The 16,822-nt window shown below is 44.3% G+C and overlaps 1 protein-coding gene across 4 annotated transcripts in view; it reads right to left on the bottom strand.

Moving 5' to 3' along the window:
* The window catches only part of chd2 (chromodomain helicase DNA binding protein 2), a 122,837-nt gene that overhangs the window by 11,654 nt on the left and 94,361 nt on the right, over positions 1-16,822 (bottom strand). For all 4 annotated transcript variants that reach the window (XM_073032568.1, XM_073032567.1, XM_073032570.1 and 1 more), the window contains 6 exons: positions 15,559-15,600; positions 13,193-13,335; positions 11,009-11,147; positions 4,456-4,606; positions 2,885-3,007; positions 1,383-1,514 (listed from right to left, as the gene is read on the bottom strand). In XM_073032568.1, the coding sequence (XP_072888669.1) occupies positions 1,383-1,514; positions 2,885-3,007; positions 4,456-4,606; positions 11,009-11,147; positions 13,193-13,335; positions 15,559-15,600 (730 nt within the window). The remainder of the gene's footprint in view (positions 1-1,382; positions 1,515-2,884; positions 3,008-4,455; positions 4,607-11,008; positions 11,148-13,192; positions 13,336-15,558; positions 15,601-16,822) is intronic.

Consider the following 16,822-nt stretch of genomic DNA (forward strand, 5'->3'; position numbering starts at 1 on the left):
TCACCAGTCGACAGTGATGTGATCTAACCTCCAGGCTCAGCGAACAACCCTACAAAGAAAAGGGATATCTAGGCTTGGAAGTGCTGGAGGGATCTAATAAAAGTATTGAGTATAATATGAGAGGGAAAGCAGAATCAATGAAAGGCAAATGACCCAAAATGTAATCGTTTTAACAATGCAAGCCCTAACAGGAAGATTCTCTGCCCTTCTATAAGATCATAGCTGATCATCACAAGTCACATTTTCTGTACTAACTCCACCTTCCCTGTATTAACAGCTACTGTGCCCGATTCCCCTAACAGCCAGAAATCCATTTCAATCTTGAACTCAGTGACTGCACCTTCACCAAGCTCCTCGATGAAGAATTCCAAAAGATGTGCTACTTCAGGGTGAGGGAAGTTCTAATCTCAGTCCCAAAGGCCAGCCCCTTCTCATGAGGCTGCAACACCTGAAGCTCAACGTCCTGGTCGGGGTAAGTGTCACCATGCCCACCCTGTGAAACCCAGGAAGAATTTTGTACGTTTCAAAGCGATCAGATCTCTTTCTTATAAAGACCCAGTGTCCTAATCACAACTCAACATCCCCTACCTCTCTAATCCCCAGGTTAAGTCAGGAGAATCTATATCCCACTTCCTCCGTCACTAGTAAACCTCCCCTTACCTAGGAGACAGTATTCCTGGTGTGGTTTCACTAAACACCCATCTAATTGCAATGAGGCATCTAGAACATAGAACAACACAATACAGGCCCTTCAGCCCACAATGTTGTGCCGACCTTTTAACCTACTCTAAGATCAATCTAACTCTTCCTTTCCACATTGCCCTCTATTTTTCTTTCATCCATGTGCCAATCCAAGAGTTTCCTAAATGTCCCTAATGTATCTGCCTCTATCATCACCCCTGGATCTACTACTCTCGGTGTAAAAGAAACACCTCTGACAATCCCTATTCTTTCCTCCATTCAGCTTAAAATTATGCCCTCTTGTATCAGCTATTTCCACACTGGGATAAAAGCTCTGACTGTCCATTTTATCTATAACCCTTATCATCTTGATCTTCTCTATCAGGTCTCCTCTCATCCTCTTTTGCAAAAAAAAAAGTCCTAGCTCACTTAAGCTATCCTCATTAGACATTCACTCTAGTCCAGGCAACATCCTTTCAATGCTTTCACTCAAACAAAGGCAAAAGACCTAACGCAAATGCAGAGAGGAAATCCATAATAATCAGACGCGGGCAATGGCAGGATTGAACTGAAATAGGTTTTGTTGTAAATTTAATTCATGAAAGAGGAAGGGAAAGCTGTTCCCCAGTGTGGGTGATAGTGGCCAGCAGTACCAACTTGAAAAGAAAGCTGGATTGAAGCAGGGAAGGCCCACCACTCACCTTTAGCTCACCATCCTCCTCGGAAGCATTGTCAGATAGGCGAGGGGAGGAGATGTCGTTACCACTCTCATCCTTCAGTCTGGGCGCCTTGTTCTCCTTCTTCACTCGCGGTTTCCGCTTCTTTGGTTTAGACTATTCAACACAAAGATGGTGCTGGTTAACAAAGGTGCCAAGGTTCCACATCAGCCTCGCTCACTGCCTGCCAACTCAAGTGTTGGAGATGGACGCCCAACACAACTGAACCCACCGCTGTGTCGCGGACAGGAGAAACTTGGGAAAAGGCAGACAACGTCTCATGATTCTTGGTGAAGAGGTCCACCTTATGGAGCACGATTGAGAAGACTGGAAAGGAAGGGGGAAGAAGCCAGAATAAGGTGGGGGGAGGGGAAGCTGGCAGGTGATAGGTGAGACCAGGTGAGGGGGAAGGTGGCTGGGGCAAGGGGATGAAGGGAGAAGCTGGGTGGTATAGGTGGAAAAGATAATCACCCACCTATCGCCTGCCAGCTTGTACTCCCTCCCCTCCTATTAATTCTAGCTTCTGCCTCTTCTTTCCAGTCCTGATGAAGGGTATTGGCCCAAATTGTCAAATGTTTATTGCTTTCATTAGATGCTGCCTGACTCGCTGAGTTCCTTCAGCATTTTATGTATGTTAATCAGCGTTGTAACTCATCCCTCACCATCCAAGATGGCCTCTTCTCATTGCTACCATCGGGGAGGAGATACAGGAGTCCGAAGACCCATACTCAATATTTTAGGAACAGCTTCTCCCCCTCTGCCATCAGATTTCTGAATGGTTCATGAACAGTAGCGTAGAACAGTACCAGTGATCCCGGTTCAATTCCCACCACTGTCCACAAGGAGTTTGTACGTTCTCCCCGTGACCGTGTGGGTTTCCTCCGGGTGCTCTGGTTTCCTCCCATAATCCGAAGACGTACCGGTTGGTAGGTTAATTAGTCATTGCAAATTGTCCCGTGATCTGGCTAGGGTTAAATCGGGGGATCGCTGGGCAGTACAGCTCGAAGGGCCAGGAGGGTCTATTCCTGCTGTATCTCCATAAATAAACAAACTGCCTCACTATTCCCCCTCTGCTCACTCTGTCCATTTATTCTAATTTAGAATGATATTTTATGTCTTGCACTGTACTGCTGCCACAAAACAGATTTCACAACGTATGTTAGTGATAATAAACCTGATTCTGTCCTCAGCTCCACATCTTTGAGCAGCGTTTAGCATAAAACCGTGCCAGCCGTAAGATTGGGTATTCAATTCCCACCACTGTTCGTACACTGGCCCCGTGACTGCGTGGGTTTCCTGGACATGTGACGAATAAATCGTTCACCTTTCTTACCCAGTCCTCCTCCTGGATTCCAAGAGTCCATTGATTTCGTTACATTGTCCCGTCTAACCAACCTCCTGATTTCCATTTTTCCCCTTCTCTCTCTCTGGCTCTGCTTTCTGCCTCTCCTACCCCAGGTCTCACCGGAAACTCTCTTAAAACTGACCTCCTCTTCCTGCTTCAGCCCAGCCTTCTTGATCATGTCCTTCTTCAGCAGCCTGATTAGGTAGTCGGCTCGTGACTGGAGATGCTTGGCCTGTGGCTTCCGATCGGGATCATCCGGGAGAATCTGAAGGGGGAAGATAGCGCCAATGGTCAAAATACAGCGTGCAGCAAAATTAAACAGCGCATGGAACTTCCTTAATACAACGTGTTTCATGCTCTGAGCTCATAGCATTTTAACTAGATGCCTACAGCTTCTCAGACACCACTTCTATTCCTCAATGTCTGGTTTCAGTGTTAGCCTCCTGGCAAATGTACCGAGATGTCAATGGTAAAATAACAGGGGACTACACTAGGTTTCAAACATCCAATGTTCTTTGATGCGTTTTTCTAAGAGACTAAACCAGTAGTCAACACTGAATGACATTTCCTGGTATGAAACCACTGATGTAGTGGGATTTAGTCCTTCAAACACAGTGGTGTGCATGCACACATACATGCAATACACGTGTACACACTTACACACACACTCTTGCACTCACGTGTGTACATTCAGCACGCATTTACTCACACTTGCATTTACCCTCACATATACATACATTGGCACTCACACATACACACACACTCATAGTCACTCGACACACACATACTCACTCATCCAGTACATACACACTCACTCAGTACACACACTTATACTCACCCAGCACACACTTACACACACTCTTGAACTCACCCAGCACACACACACTCGCACTCATCCAGTACTCACACATACACACAGTCACACTCACTCAGCACACACACACTGGCACTCACACTTGTGAACATTTAGCACATATATACAGGTACTCAAATATACACACATTGGCACTCAGCACACACTTGCACTCACCCAGCACACACAGTTACCCAGCACTCGTAAAAACATACGCGCACTCACCCAGCACACACACACCATAACACTCACCATAACACACATAAGCAAATCTCCCATGTTCTGAGCACAGCTGTTCTCCTGTGCAAAGACAGTGCGATAACAATGGTGTGGGCCCCGAGTGACAAGCCTGAACGAGGCAGCAGAGGAATCTCACCCACCAGCCACCAGTGTGAGAAGGGAGGAGGAGAGCAACCCTTCCCTTCCTTATGACACTGCACACGTCAACAGGGGCAGCTGATGCTGGAGAGTGGAACATCTTCATATTTCAGTCTTTAGCAGTAAGCAACCTCCCTTTCCAACTCACACTCCCATTAGATGTTGGGTAAACCCTTCTCCACAACTTGGGACGGCCAAGTACCCCTTTCAATGTGTGACCCTGTTCCACACCACACAGCCTCTCTGGGTAAGAGCCCACCCTCGTCAGTCTGCCCAAACTTACTGCACTCGGAACCCTAGAGAGAATTACTCCGCAATAGGGCTGGACTTCATTGCTTTTTGCATAGGAACCTATCACATCACAGAGTTCTCCAAGAAATCTACCTCAAAGGAGGAAACATCACAGAGGAAAAAATAGTTAATTGGCTTGCTTCCTAAGTCGCTGGATGTGGATTTATTGAATGGAACATGGAATGGCCTACCTTATTGGTAAGCTGTAGATCTGGGTCCATTTTTATCTGCTCCCAGTTGCTATAGCCACACTCATAGATCCCTATCAGCAAATTGGAATCCTCCTCCACACCCCAATCTGTGTCGAAGTGCACAGCCTTCGCGTGACAGGGCAAGCGGTACCTACATAGCAGGAACAGCGTGTAAAGCACGGAACGTATACGAGATAACACACAGAGGTGACCTCCATGGTAACAGTACACTGACTGCAAAGAACTACAACTCACTGGTTCGATTCAAGTTGCAGGATACTCCGTACATGAGCTACCTTCTGTGTCAGTGTTACAACCCACCCATGTTTATTTGGAGATACTGCACGGTAATAGCCCCTTGCTGGGCGCTGTAGAGCCTTATTCTAACCGTGCCGTCGTAAATCAGGAGGGCATCGACTGATGGAAAATCCAGCTGTATCCTTGTGGGCTGAGGAGCTCTGGACAGCATTCACCCTGAACGCCTTTGTCTTCAGGGTCCATGGACAACCGTGTTGGTCACTGACCAGGATATGTCCTCTTCTGGTTACTACCATTAGGGAGGAGCCTGAAGACCACACTCAACGATACAGGATTACCTCCTTCCCCTCCGAACAGTCCGTGAGCCCCCATGAACATCACCTCATTATCCGTTTCCAGCTTGCACGGTTTATGATATAACTCACGGTAATTTTGTCTTTGCACCTTACTGCTGCTGCAGACAACAAATCTCACATTGTACCAGGCAGTGGTAATAAGCCTCATTCTGAACCCTGGCACCTCCAGAGCTCCCCCTCTGCAAACCTCGAGCACGGGCGATCAGCTCGAACAGTTGTGATGGGATGCGATGACAAAGGAGGCGCTGGAATGAGCCCGCCCCGTTATCTAAATGGAGGAAGACTGCAAGTGAGGGTAAGTGAAGCACGGAGAGATTTAGGCGCTCTAGTCCTTCAGTCAGATAAAAGATGGCAAGCAGGTCCAAACAACAGAGATGAAGGCAAACAGCATTTTAGTCTTCATTACAAAGGAGCAGTTAGTTACTGCCTGTTATGCCACTGCCATTTAGGGCAGCAACGAAGGTTACTTTATTGCTGTTTTTTTTGTAATAATTTTTTCTCCACCAGTCAGAATTGTTAGCTCTGAGCTGAAATGCCAAACCTGGAGGACTGGTGGAACACTCTTCGTCTGGCCTCTACCCTTTGACTGCTTGGCGTGGGTAACCCTACCAAGAGCCAAAGCATGATGCCCTGAACTCCAGCTAGCATAGCTCTCTGGATCCTTGAGGCACATGAGCCTTCAAACCCTACAACAAGGCTATGATCCTTTTGGAGACTCATTACAAAGGAGTTTAACAATAGGGAAGTTTTATGAAATTGTACAGTGTATTAGACAAATTTCATCTGGAATATTGTGTATGCTTTTGTTTCCCTTACCTAGTGAAAAAACATAGTAACGTTGGAAGTAGTATAAAGGAGATTCATCAGGCTAATGGTTGAGAAGACAAGGTTGTCCTACCAAGAAAACTGAAATAATCTGAGCCTGTATTTGTTAGAATTTAGAAGAATGGGAGGTGTCTTTATTGTTGAGATTATAAAGAGTAGATTTTGAGAAGTTCTGACATAATGTAGAGATTTCTCAGAGTTGCGAACCTGTGTTGAGTTTTCTGCCCTGGCGGGTGGTGGAAGCTGGGAAATTGGAAGCATTTAAAGAAGAAATGGAGAAACATTTGATAGATTGAGGAACAGAAACAGAAGATGAATTGAGGCCAGAATTAATCAGTCATGTGACAGCGATCTTCAGACCGAGGCACATGTATACAGCCAGGGCGCCCAAGACTTCTGCACAGTACAGCGAGTTTCTAAATCTGGTGGGAGCAAGGGGTATTGGGAATGGCAAGGGTGGAGTGCCACAGCAGCGTTTTGGGTCATTTCATTCCAAACAGTTCATTTATTGATCATTACATAATGTCTCTCCAGTGCTTCCTGTTCCTTTCTCCTTTTCCTAATCATGATTCTCCTATCCCTGCCCTCTTCACATTCTCAGTCCACAACAGAAACCCACATCAGAATCAGATTTATTATCACTAATATACGTTATGGCATTTGCATTTTTTGCAGCAACAGTGCAGTGCAATACACTGAACTACTACGGTACAATGCAAATGACTTGGTACAACATTCTGGGCCTGTACTGTGTGGTACTGCTCTATATTATTGTTGTTCCTTTTCACACCTTGTGGCACATCGGGTGGCATTGTTGCCATTTCCATAACATTTGAATGTTTTTATGAGGCCGAGTTGCTAGCTCAATGCTTAACCCAGCATGGTTGGAAAGCATGCAAGAACCGGGCCGGACTAGAACATAGGACCATTCACCTCGAAGTCCAATGCCATATCAGTACCCGTCGGCCTATGTTCTATGACGTTCTAGGACGAATAACAGTATCAGGACAACATTCATAACTTTATTGTTCTATCAGGCAATGGCTTCCCTCCAGAATTTCCATCCCATTAGAAGCCTTCAAGGTTTGACATTCACAGGCTGGAAGGTTTGGCACTCACTGGATCAAGAACAGATCCCTAACTGGTCCTCAAGCACACTTGAGGTTGGTGGTCACTGCACACATTGCAGTGAAGGGTCACCGGATCATTCTCATCACTTGAATAGTACCCCAAGATTAATAGTATCAGTTTTGGCTGCAGTGTCTCCTACAAGAGAATCTCACTGGCTGTAAAGTTCTTCGGACAACATAAAATACAATAGAATTCCCAGGTCCTTCCCGAACTAGGTATGAAGCTGAAGGTAAAAAGGTAAAGTTCCTCTTGCAGCCTTTGGTGCATCGGGCGGCAACCTTGCTGTTTCTTTTTGCGTTTTGCCTGGTGTACGAAACTCAACCCAGCACAGATGGGAAGGCAGGCAAGGAGCCAGCTGGATCCGAACCTGGGACCACTCCCCACCCGAAGTCCAATGCGGACGCCACTTCACCACCAGCCAAACAAAAATAAAGCTAAAACAATGCCCAAATTAACCGTGTGGACCTGCCACTATGTAATACCATTTATGACCTTTCACTATAACTCATTTTTTGCAGATCTATTGCATTAATTCTGTATCTTGCTGAACATTTTATTTATATATTTACTTATTGCATTATAACACGGAATAGGCCCTCCTGGCCCATCGAGCTGTACCAGCTAGCAACTCCATAGCTTAATCGGGGGGATGTCACGTGATGACGTAGGATCCAGCTCTCCCGTAAAAAACCAGTAAAATAATGTTTAAGTGAAGAAAAGTTAGTAAATACTTTTTAAAAATTACTTATAAACTACTCAGGATTGTCTTAAGATATGTCTCCTAAACAGAAGCAGAAGAAAACTACTACTTAGAAGACAACACAAGTTGGAAAAGAATCAAGGCCGGCCGCCATGAAAGAGCCTCGGGCTCAAGTGCATTTTACCTCTGGCGATACAGAACAGGAAACTGCGGCAACATCAACCGTTTCCAAAAAAAAAAGAGCAACAGGAATAGCGCATGCGTGAAGGAAGGGGCATGCGCAAACACGAGCAACCCAAACTACAAATCCCAGCTATGATCGGAACTGAAAGTGAAAGTGAATATGAGGTGGAATCAGATTCTCTGGATAAATCAGACGAAGATGCAGAGAAACAAAGAAGAGCAACAGGAAGAGATTGGAGATGATATTGGAGACATAAAAAAATCTTTGGTGCAAATAATGCATGAATTAAAAGCATTAAAAGTAATAAAAAAGATATTAAAATATGAAGATTATGTTTGATAAAATGATGAAAAGACAGGACAAAATGGACAAGAAAATTAAAAACTTGGAAGAAATAACGGGAGACACCATTGATAGAGTGAATAAAATGGAAGATAATATTTCTGCCTGGACATCAGAAAGAAAATGGTTGTTGGAAAAAGTGGATGTACTTGAAAATCTTAACAGACGAAATAATATTAAGATTGTTGGACTTAAAGAAGGTATAGAGGGAGAGGATCCAATAAATTTTTTTCAAAAATGGATTCCGGAAATTTTGGAAATGGAAGAAGGAACCCAGTTAATTGAAATTGAAAGGGCTCACAGAGCCTTAAGATCAAGACCTCAAGTTGATCAAAACCCACGATCAATCTTGATAAAATGCTTAAGATATCAAGATAAAGAAAAAATCCTGAAGGCGGCCGCCCAACGTGCCAGAAAGAGAAACGGGCCATTGATGATAGAAGGGAAAACAGTTCTTTTCTATCCTGATATAAGTTATGACCTTTTGAAGAGAAAGAAGGAATTTAACCTAGCAAAAAAAGTTTTATGGGAAAAGGGTTATAAATTTATATTGCGCCACCCGGCAACCCTGATAATTTTTTTGGATGACGGAAAAAGATCTTTTACTGATTATCGGGATACGGAAGAATTTGCACAAAAACTCCCAAATATTCGCTAACCATAGCCAAAGATTTAAAAGTGAAACAGATTAAAGATGAAGACAGGGACAGTGAATGGAGTTGATGATGTTTAAGGACAGAAGAATATTTAAATATATTCTTAATTATATAATACAGGGAGAGAAAGGTAAAAGTTTGAGAAATATTAATCGAGAGTAGTGATATTATTTTTTCTTCTTATATACTTTTTTATGTTACGGGGGAGCTGGGGGAACTTCAGATCGATTGCTACAGGATTCACGTGTGTAATCATGGCGATTGCCATGACCCGTACAACGGAAGGGGGTAATGTTGTGTTTTTTTTTTATTCACAACATTAGTAGGGGGGGTATTTTGTTATTTTTTTCTTTATAATCTATTTTTCTTTAATCTTTCTTTCTTTGCCTGGACAATCGGGGGGGAGACACATAGCAACACGGAGAATTTTAAAAAGATTCCCCAAGGTACTACGAAAGTTGAGAAGTTAGGTATTACTATAGACTGGAGTAACCCTGTTAAAAATAATGACTAATTTACTGAATTTTTAAAGTTTTAACGTTAATGGGCTTAATGGACCAGTGAAAAGAAAAAGAATTTTAACATACATTAAGAAAATGAAAATAGATATAGCTTTTAGCTGCATTCCATTTGAAAAAATTACTTATAATTTAAGAGATAAATACAAAATATTTCTGAAAATTTGGCGCCCTTATTTACAAAAGATACGATTAAATATATAGGAGCTCAGAAGATAAAATTATTGGTTATTTGGGGAAAGAAATAAACATATATACTAAAGCTATTATGAACTCCATGGAGCATGTGGGGATTTTCCAATATCCAGGCATTCTTTCTTTCTTTCTTTCTCTTTTTTTTTCTCTTTCTACAGGGATATGTTGGGGGGGGAGGGGTTAAGGGGAGGGGGGGAAGGGTTGATAATTTTTTTTCCTTCTGTAACCATTTGAAAATTCAATATAAAAAAAACCATAGCCTAATCATGGGACAATTTATAATGACTAATTAACGTACCAACCTGTACGTCTTTGGACTGTGGGAGGAAACGCACATGGCCACAGATTTATTACAGGTAGAGGCAGGAATTGAACCCGGGTCGCTGGTATTGTAAAGCGCTGTTTTAACCACTATGCTACCGAGACCTGCTGCAAATCTCTGGCATTTTTTATTACTTCAGATTTCCAGCAACTGCAGGTTTTTGCTTTGCTGTTGGATAATAAATACAGGACCATGTTTCAGTTCTGTCACGCTTGGATCTATCATTATCAGAAACAGGTTTAATACCAGCAGCATATGACATGACATTTGTTAACTTTGTGGAATTAGTACAATGTAATACATAGTAAAAATGCTAATTATAGTAAGCCTGTGTGTGTGTGTGTGTGTATATATATATATATATAAAATAGTTAAATTAAATAAGTAGTTATGTAGTGTAAAAAATAGAAATAAAAAAGTAGTGAGGTAGTGCTCATGGGTTCAATGTCCATTCAGAAATCAGATGACAGAGGGGAAGAAGCTGTTCCTGAATCGTTGAGTGTGTACCTTCAGGCTCCTGTACCTCCTTCCTGATGGTAGCAATGAGAACAGGGCAGGACCTGGGTGATGGGGGTCCTTAACGATTCACGCTGCCTTTTTAGGAGGAGGCACCACTCCTCGAAGATGATCTGGATACCATGGAGAATTGTGCCAGTGATGGAGCTGGCTAAATTTACAACTCTCTGCAGCTTAATTCGAGCCCGTGCAGTAGCCTCCCCCCCTCCCCCCTCCCGACAGTGATGCAGCCCGTTAGAATACTCTCCAGGTACATCTGCAGAAATTTGCCTCCGCGTCCAAAGTCTTACGGTGTCCCCTCAAAAGCACTGTACCACATTGTAGAAAATTCATTTGGAATCTAAACAAAACTAGTTGTACCAGTTTACCAGCATTTCAAAGTGACAGCTACTCAACACAGCAGTAAGCTAATACGTTATGCACATCATTCAGTGATGATTCTCCCTTAATTACTTTACAGCTAATTCAAAGTGGTACCATGGGAAATGTATTCAGAGAAAAATAAATGCCTCGATTTATTACCAACTCAATCACAAATTAGTTAACTCACTTTTTTCTCTCCTCAGGGTCAAGGGGAATGGCTTTATGAAGAGCCTCAAATTCATCCTCGTGGATCAGAATTGACTTAACGTTGACCTGGACACCTGAAATCTTGATGGTCGGACCCCTCTTCTTACCCGGACCCTTCCCTGAAAGAGAGTTGGAGAAACAGTGAGAGGAACTGTTGACGGATTAACAACTGTGGGAGTTCACCCTGCAAAGCTGAGACGTTATAAGGCACTGGAAAGACCATATTCAGAATATTGTGAGCAGTTTTGGACCCTTTATCTAAGAAAGGATGTGCTGCCATTCAGGAGGCTCCAGAGGAGATCCATAGAAATGAAAGGCTTAACATATCAGGAGCTTTTGATGGCTCTGGCCCATCAGAATGGGGGAAGGAGAGATCTCATTGAAATCTATCGAATATTGAAAGGCCTAGATACATCAGACGAGCCTAGGATCACAGGACACAGCCTCAGAATACACAGACCATAGAACATTACAGCACAGTACAGGTCCTTCAGCCCTCCATGTTGTGCCGACCCATATAATCCTTAAGAAAAAAATACTAAACCCACACTACCCCATAACCTATTTTCCTTTCATCCATGTGCCTGTCCAAGAGGCTCTTAAATACCCCTAATGGTGGTGGATGGCCTCCACCAACATCCCTGGCAAGTCATTCCAGGCACTCACAACCCCCTGTGTAAAAAACTTACCTCTGATGTCTCCCCTAAACTTACCTCCCTTAATTTTGTACTTATGCCCTCTGGTGTTTGCTATTGGTGCCCTGGGAAACAGGTACTGACTATCCACCCTATCTATGCCTCTCATAATCTTGTAGACCTCTATCAAGTCCCTTCTCATTCTTCTATGCTCCAAAGAGAAAAGTCCCAGCTCTGCTAACCTTGCTTCATACGACTTGTTCTCCAAACCAGGCAACATCCTGGTAAATCTCCTCTGCACCCTCTCCATAGCTGCCACATCCTTACTATAATGAGGTGACCAGAACTGAACACAATTCTTTAGACAACTCTTTAGAACAGAGATGCAGAGGGATTTCTTTAGCCAGAGGGTGGTGAATCTGTGGAATTCATTGCCTGTGGAGGCCAAGTCATTGGGTATGTTTAAAGTGGGAATTGATGGGTTCTTGATTAGTGAGGGCATCAAAGGTTGCAGGGAGAAGGCAGGAGAATTGGGTTGAAAGGGATAATAAATCAGCCATGATGGAATGGCAGAGCACACTCGAAGGAATGAATGGCCTTGTTCTGCTCCCATTCTCTGCTGCAAACCGCCGAGAGGATCGTAATGCTGTCGCAAGGTTTGGAGGCTTGCGTGTCTCAAAGACCCACTGAGCTACGTCGGCTGGGGTCAGGGCTTCATGCTTTGGTTCTCAGTAAGATCATCCATGCCAAACAGGTCAAAGGGTAAAGACCAGACAAAGAGCAATTCACCAGCCCTCCAGGTTGGGTAGGTGGGAGAGGGTTCAGCTCAGAGCTAGCAACCTTGACTGATCCAAAAACATTCTGTTATGGAAACAGCAATACAACAGCAGTATTCCCGAGTCTCCACCGGGACTTACTTGACCGACAGTAGTGAAGACCCAGAGGAAGCTACTGCACGATGAAGGAAGCCCTGAGACCAAGACCCTGAACCACAACTGGGGCACAATACAGAAAACGACTAAGCTCAGACAGAGATGGAGGGCCTTCATGGCTGCCCTAAACGACAGCAGCATAACAGACACTTGATGATGATTCGATGCTGCAGTGGAGCTGGTCATTCAGTTTACTCAAGACCTATCAACTGATCTGGGTGAGGTGTGAGTACACTGTCAGTGTCATACTCTGTACTGTACCTTCTGAGTAAAGGATTGCCACAGTGCATAAACGGTCCTTCAGCATATCCAGTTTGTGCGAAACCATTATTCTGCCCAGTCCTATCAGCCAGTACCTGGACCAGGGCCCCCCATACCCCTCCCACCCGTGTACTTATCCGAATTTCAGGTTTGAACTCAAGAGCAACCAGGATCGAACCCGGGTCGCTGAAGTTGTGAGGCAGCTGCGCCAACATGGCGGCCCTGCAGTCGGTGGATCCCCACCAGGGTCCCTCAGACCTCACAGCACCAGCGGCGCGAGGTTAGAGCCGTGGGGCCAGGGGATGGGCGAGGAGGGGCCCAGGGTCCGGAACTAACCCTCGAAGCCTGGATTCTCCTTCAGCTGTTCCTCGAACTCCTTGAGAGCCATCACACAGCTGTTGTGAATGAGTTCACCCAGCCGCTGCAGGTCTGCAATGGACTTGTCCACAAGCTCAGCATCGCGTGCTATACCCTCGAGCCTAGAACACAGCAAAAGGGAGATCTTCATTGGTTTTTAACAAAAGAAACATTCAAATATATTTTAATGCACTTTAAAAAACAAATCACTTCCTCCATAATGTCTTAACTGGTGGAACCAACACACACTTTTGAGATATAAAGACCAAAGAGCTACTAACATTAAAGTCATAGAAAAGTACAGCACAGAAACAGGCCCTTTGGCCCATCTAATCCATGCCAAACCATTTAAACTACCTACTCACATCAGCCTGAACTGGGACCATACCCCTACCATCCACGTCTAAATACCGCTGGACCACAAAGATTTTTGCTTCCTGAATACTTTTGGGTGTAATTCATAGATTTTAAGCTGCTGTTCATGAAAATCACCATGAAATTTCTCTAGCACGCACCACTTTTTTTTTTAAAAAAAGGCTTATATTTGTTATTTCAATTCATAATTCAAGTCAGAATAACTGATGCCAAGATTAAGGAAGGCATTTTGGTTGACCCACAAAACAAACAGGTCATCAATGACAGGCAATTCGAAGAGCTTCCAGTGGGAGCAGGGAAAATCGCAGGGAAGGCATTCCAGGATATTGCTGAAAATTTTCTTGGCAACGACATTAGAGCACCAAACTATGTGCAGCGGGTTGACAACGTGCTTCAAGCCCACAACACCATGAAGTGAAACATGTTACTGAAGATTCAATTCTCTGCATTCCTATTTGGAATTCTTCCCTGCAACTCCTGGCATTGTCAATGATGAGCACAGTGAAAGCTTACACCAGGACATCGTGGTCATGGAGAAACGGTATCGGGACAAGTGGAATCCATCAATACTGGCTGATTTTGTTGGACACTTCAGCAAAAAGCTTCAAGCACTGAGTACAAACGAAAATCATCAGGACATTTTTAGCTTAGTTGAACTACTGTAAAGCATCTGCATCATTATGCAACTAAATGCATTATATTCAATAAAAGTTAATTACTTGTTTCTCCAAATTCCCACATGTTACAAGTAGTCAGAAATTATATGTGTTCAACTTCAAGCAGTCGATGATAAACCAAAAAAAAGTTTCTGAGGAAGCAACACTTTTGAAAAGTTGTTGTCCTGTGTACCCAGACTGTGTCGAGTCAGTGGCAAGTATACATTCAGCCAAACAGCTGTCCTGACTGAACGTTCATGGTCATTAGGATGATGATAAGACTGGCTGTAATGGATCGCTCAGTCAACATTTTCAGCACAACTAACTCAGCAGGCCAAGCACGATCAACGGGGGGCGGGGGGGCCCGAAGATGGGTCGACATATCAAGTCAAGGCCTTGCGTCAGGACTGAGAGTATAGTGGGGAGACAGGCGGTACAAAGAGGGAAGGGGAGGGGCGAGGCTGACGATAGGTAGAAGCGGGTGAGGAAGGGGTGTTGAAGAGCAGATGGAGCCAGGTGCAGGGTAGAGTTGGGAGACAGTGGCTGGTGGGTGATATCTATTAAAAGGAGAGAGGGGAAGGATGGAGCTGGGCGGTGTGGCAGAGGTAGATTTAAAGTTAAAGACGAGCACTATATGTTACATGTACATCGAAACGCCCTGTGGAAAGTTTTGTTGTGCACCAACGACCAACACAGTCAGGGAGACGGGCTAAGGGCCATGCTTCCTGCACCAACCGAGCATGCCCAGAACTCACTCAGCATAACCCGTACGTCTTTTAGGAACATGGGAGGAAACCAGAGCACCCGGAGGAAACCCACAGGGTCATGGGGAGAACGTACCAAGACCTTAGATGCAGTGGTGGGAACTGATTCCCAATCGCGGGTACTAGCAGGCGGTGAAGTAGCCGCTATGGTACCGTGCCGCATGGTAGGGACACAGACTGGAAGGTGTTAGCGGAGACGCAAGAGATTTCTGATGCCGATAAGGAAGGTGGTAAGCGGAATAAAGGGAGGGATATTGAAAAGGTAGAAGCAGTTGGGTGGAGTGGATAGGAGATCCAGAAGTTTAAAGTGCGTAAGTAATATGTAGATGCATCCTTCAGCCTCCACAGATGCTGCTTGACACACTGGCTTTCTCTAGCAGATTGCTGGTGCTGGTCTGGTGAGATTCTTGCCCGCTGCAAAGAGTCAGCGTGCCTCCGGGACAAAAACAGAAGGAAAATAAGGTGTAAATATAATAGTCAGGCAATGATGTGGCTAAAACTTTGGAGGAGGAATTAAAAGGGTTCAGGGTTCTTCAGAAAGAAACCTCACCTTTCAAGAGGAGCACCAAACTTCTTGTAACTCTTAATAAACCTGCAGGAAAATGATAAAAATCTAATTATTTATTGAGATACAGCACAGAATAGGCCCTTCTGGCCATTCAAACCGGGCTGCCTAGCAACTCCAGCAGTGGGAATTCAACCTGTGTTACTGGTAAAGCGTTATGCTAACCACTACGCTACTGTGCAACCAATTCTCATCCAACAGCCTTGCATTCACTGTAATTTATTCCCATATTTCAAGGGAAAAACTGTGAAAGCTAAGTATTATCGCACTGTAAGCAACAACCTGCAATCTTGCACCCTGAAGCTTGACTTAGGATTCAACAACAACAACAACATGCATTCATACAGAGTCTAACAATGTCAGGTGAGACACTAATCAAAGCGTAGCTGCAGTGGATGAATAAAGGTTTGCTGAGAGGTAGCGTTTAAGGAGGATTTTAATGAGAGTGAGGTAAATATGTGGCGGAGATCCAGGCCTTGGCATTTGAAGGCATGCCCACCAATGGAACTAAAATAGACTAAATGTCAGAGAGACCAGAAATGGAGTAGCTGTGACACCTCAGAGGGCTGGAGGGGGCTGGAGGAGAAAAGGACTGAAAGCAGGAGTAAGAATTTTAAGCAACACACACAAAATGCTGGAGGTACTCGGCAGGCCAGGCAGCATCCATGGAACAGAGTAAACAGTTGACAGCCCGACGCGTTGACTGTACTTTTTTCCATCAATGCCGCCTGGCTTGCTGAGTACCTCCATCACTTTGTGATTTCCAGCAACTGCAGATTTTCTCGTGTGTATGAATTTTAAAATGAAAGCACCGTTTAACAGAAGGTAAATCAGGTTAGCAAGGTAGGGGTGACAGCCGAGCAGCCATTGGTGTTAGGAACAGTTTTTGGCAGCCGCAAGATGGAACACAGGCAAGTAGAACTCTGAAGTCTCAAAGTAAAATCAAGCAACGTAAGCACAACCTTTCTAAATCTTCCAAGGCTTTGAAACGTAAACACAAGAACGGATAAACAATCTGCTGGAGGAACTCAGCTTGTCGAGAAACAGCTGCGTGTGGGGAGAAGGGTGAGGTGGACAGGAGTAACTACTTCATGTTTAACACATTAGGAGTGTTGGTGGAACTCGGCAGCTTAGGCAGCATCTATAGGAATGGATAGTTTATGTTTCAGGTCGAGACCCTTCATCAGGACTGGGAAGGAAGATCCCTGTCCTTTTTCTACTCACCCCTCTTAGCTTCTCAATTCATCCC

The sequence above is a fragment of the Hemitrygon akajei genome, chromosome 30, assembly GCF_048418815.1.
Source record: "Hemitrygon akajei chromosome 30, sHemAka1.3, whole genome shotgun sequence".
NCBI classification, from domain to species: domain Eukaryota; kingdom Metazoa; phylum Chordata; class Chondrichthyes; order Myliobatiformes; family Dasyatidae; genus Hemitrygon; species Hemitrygon akajei.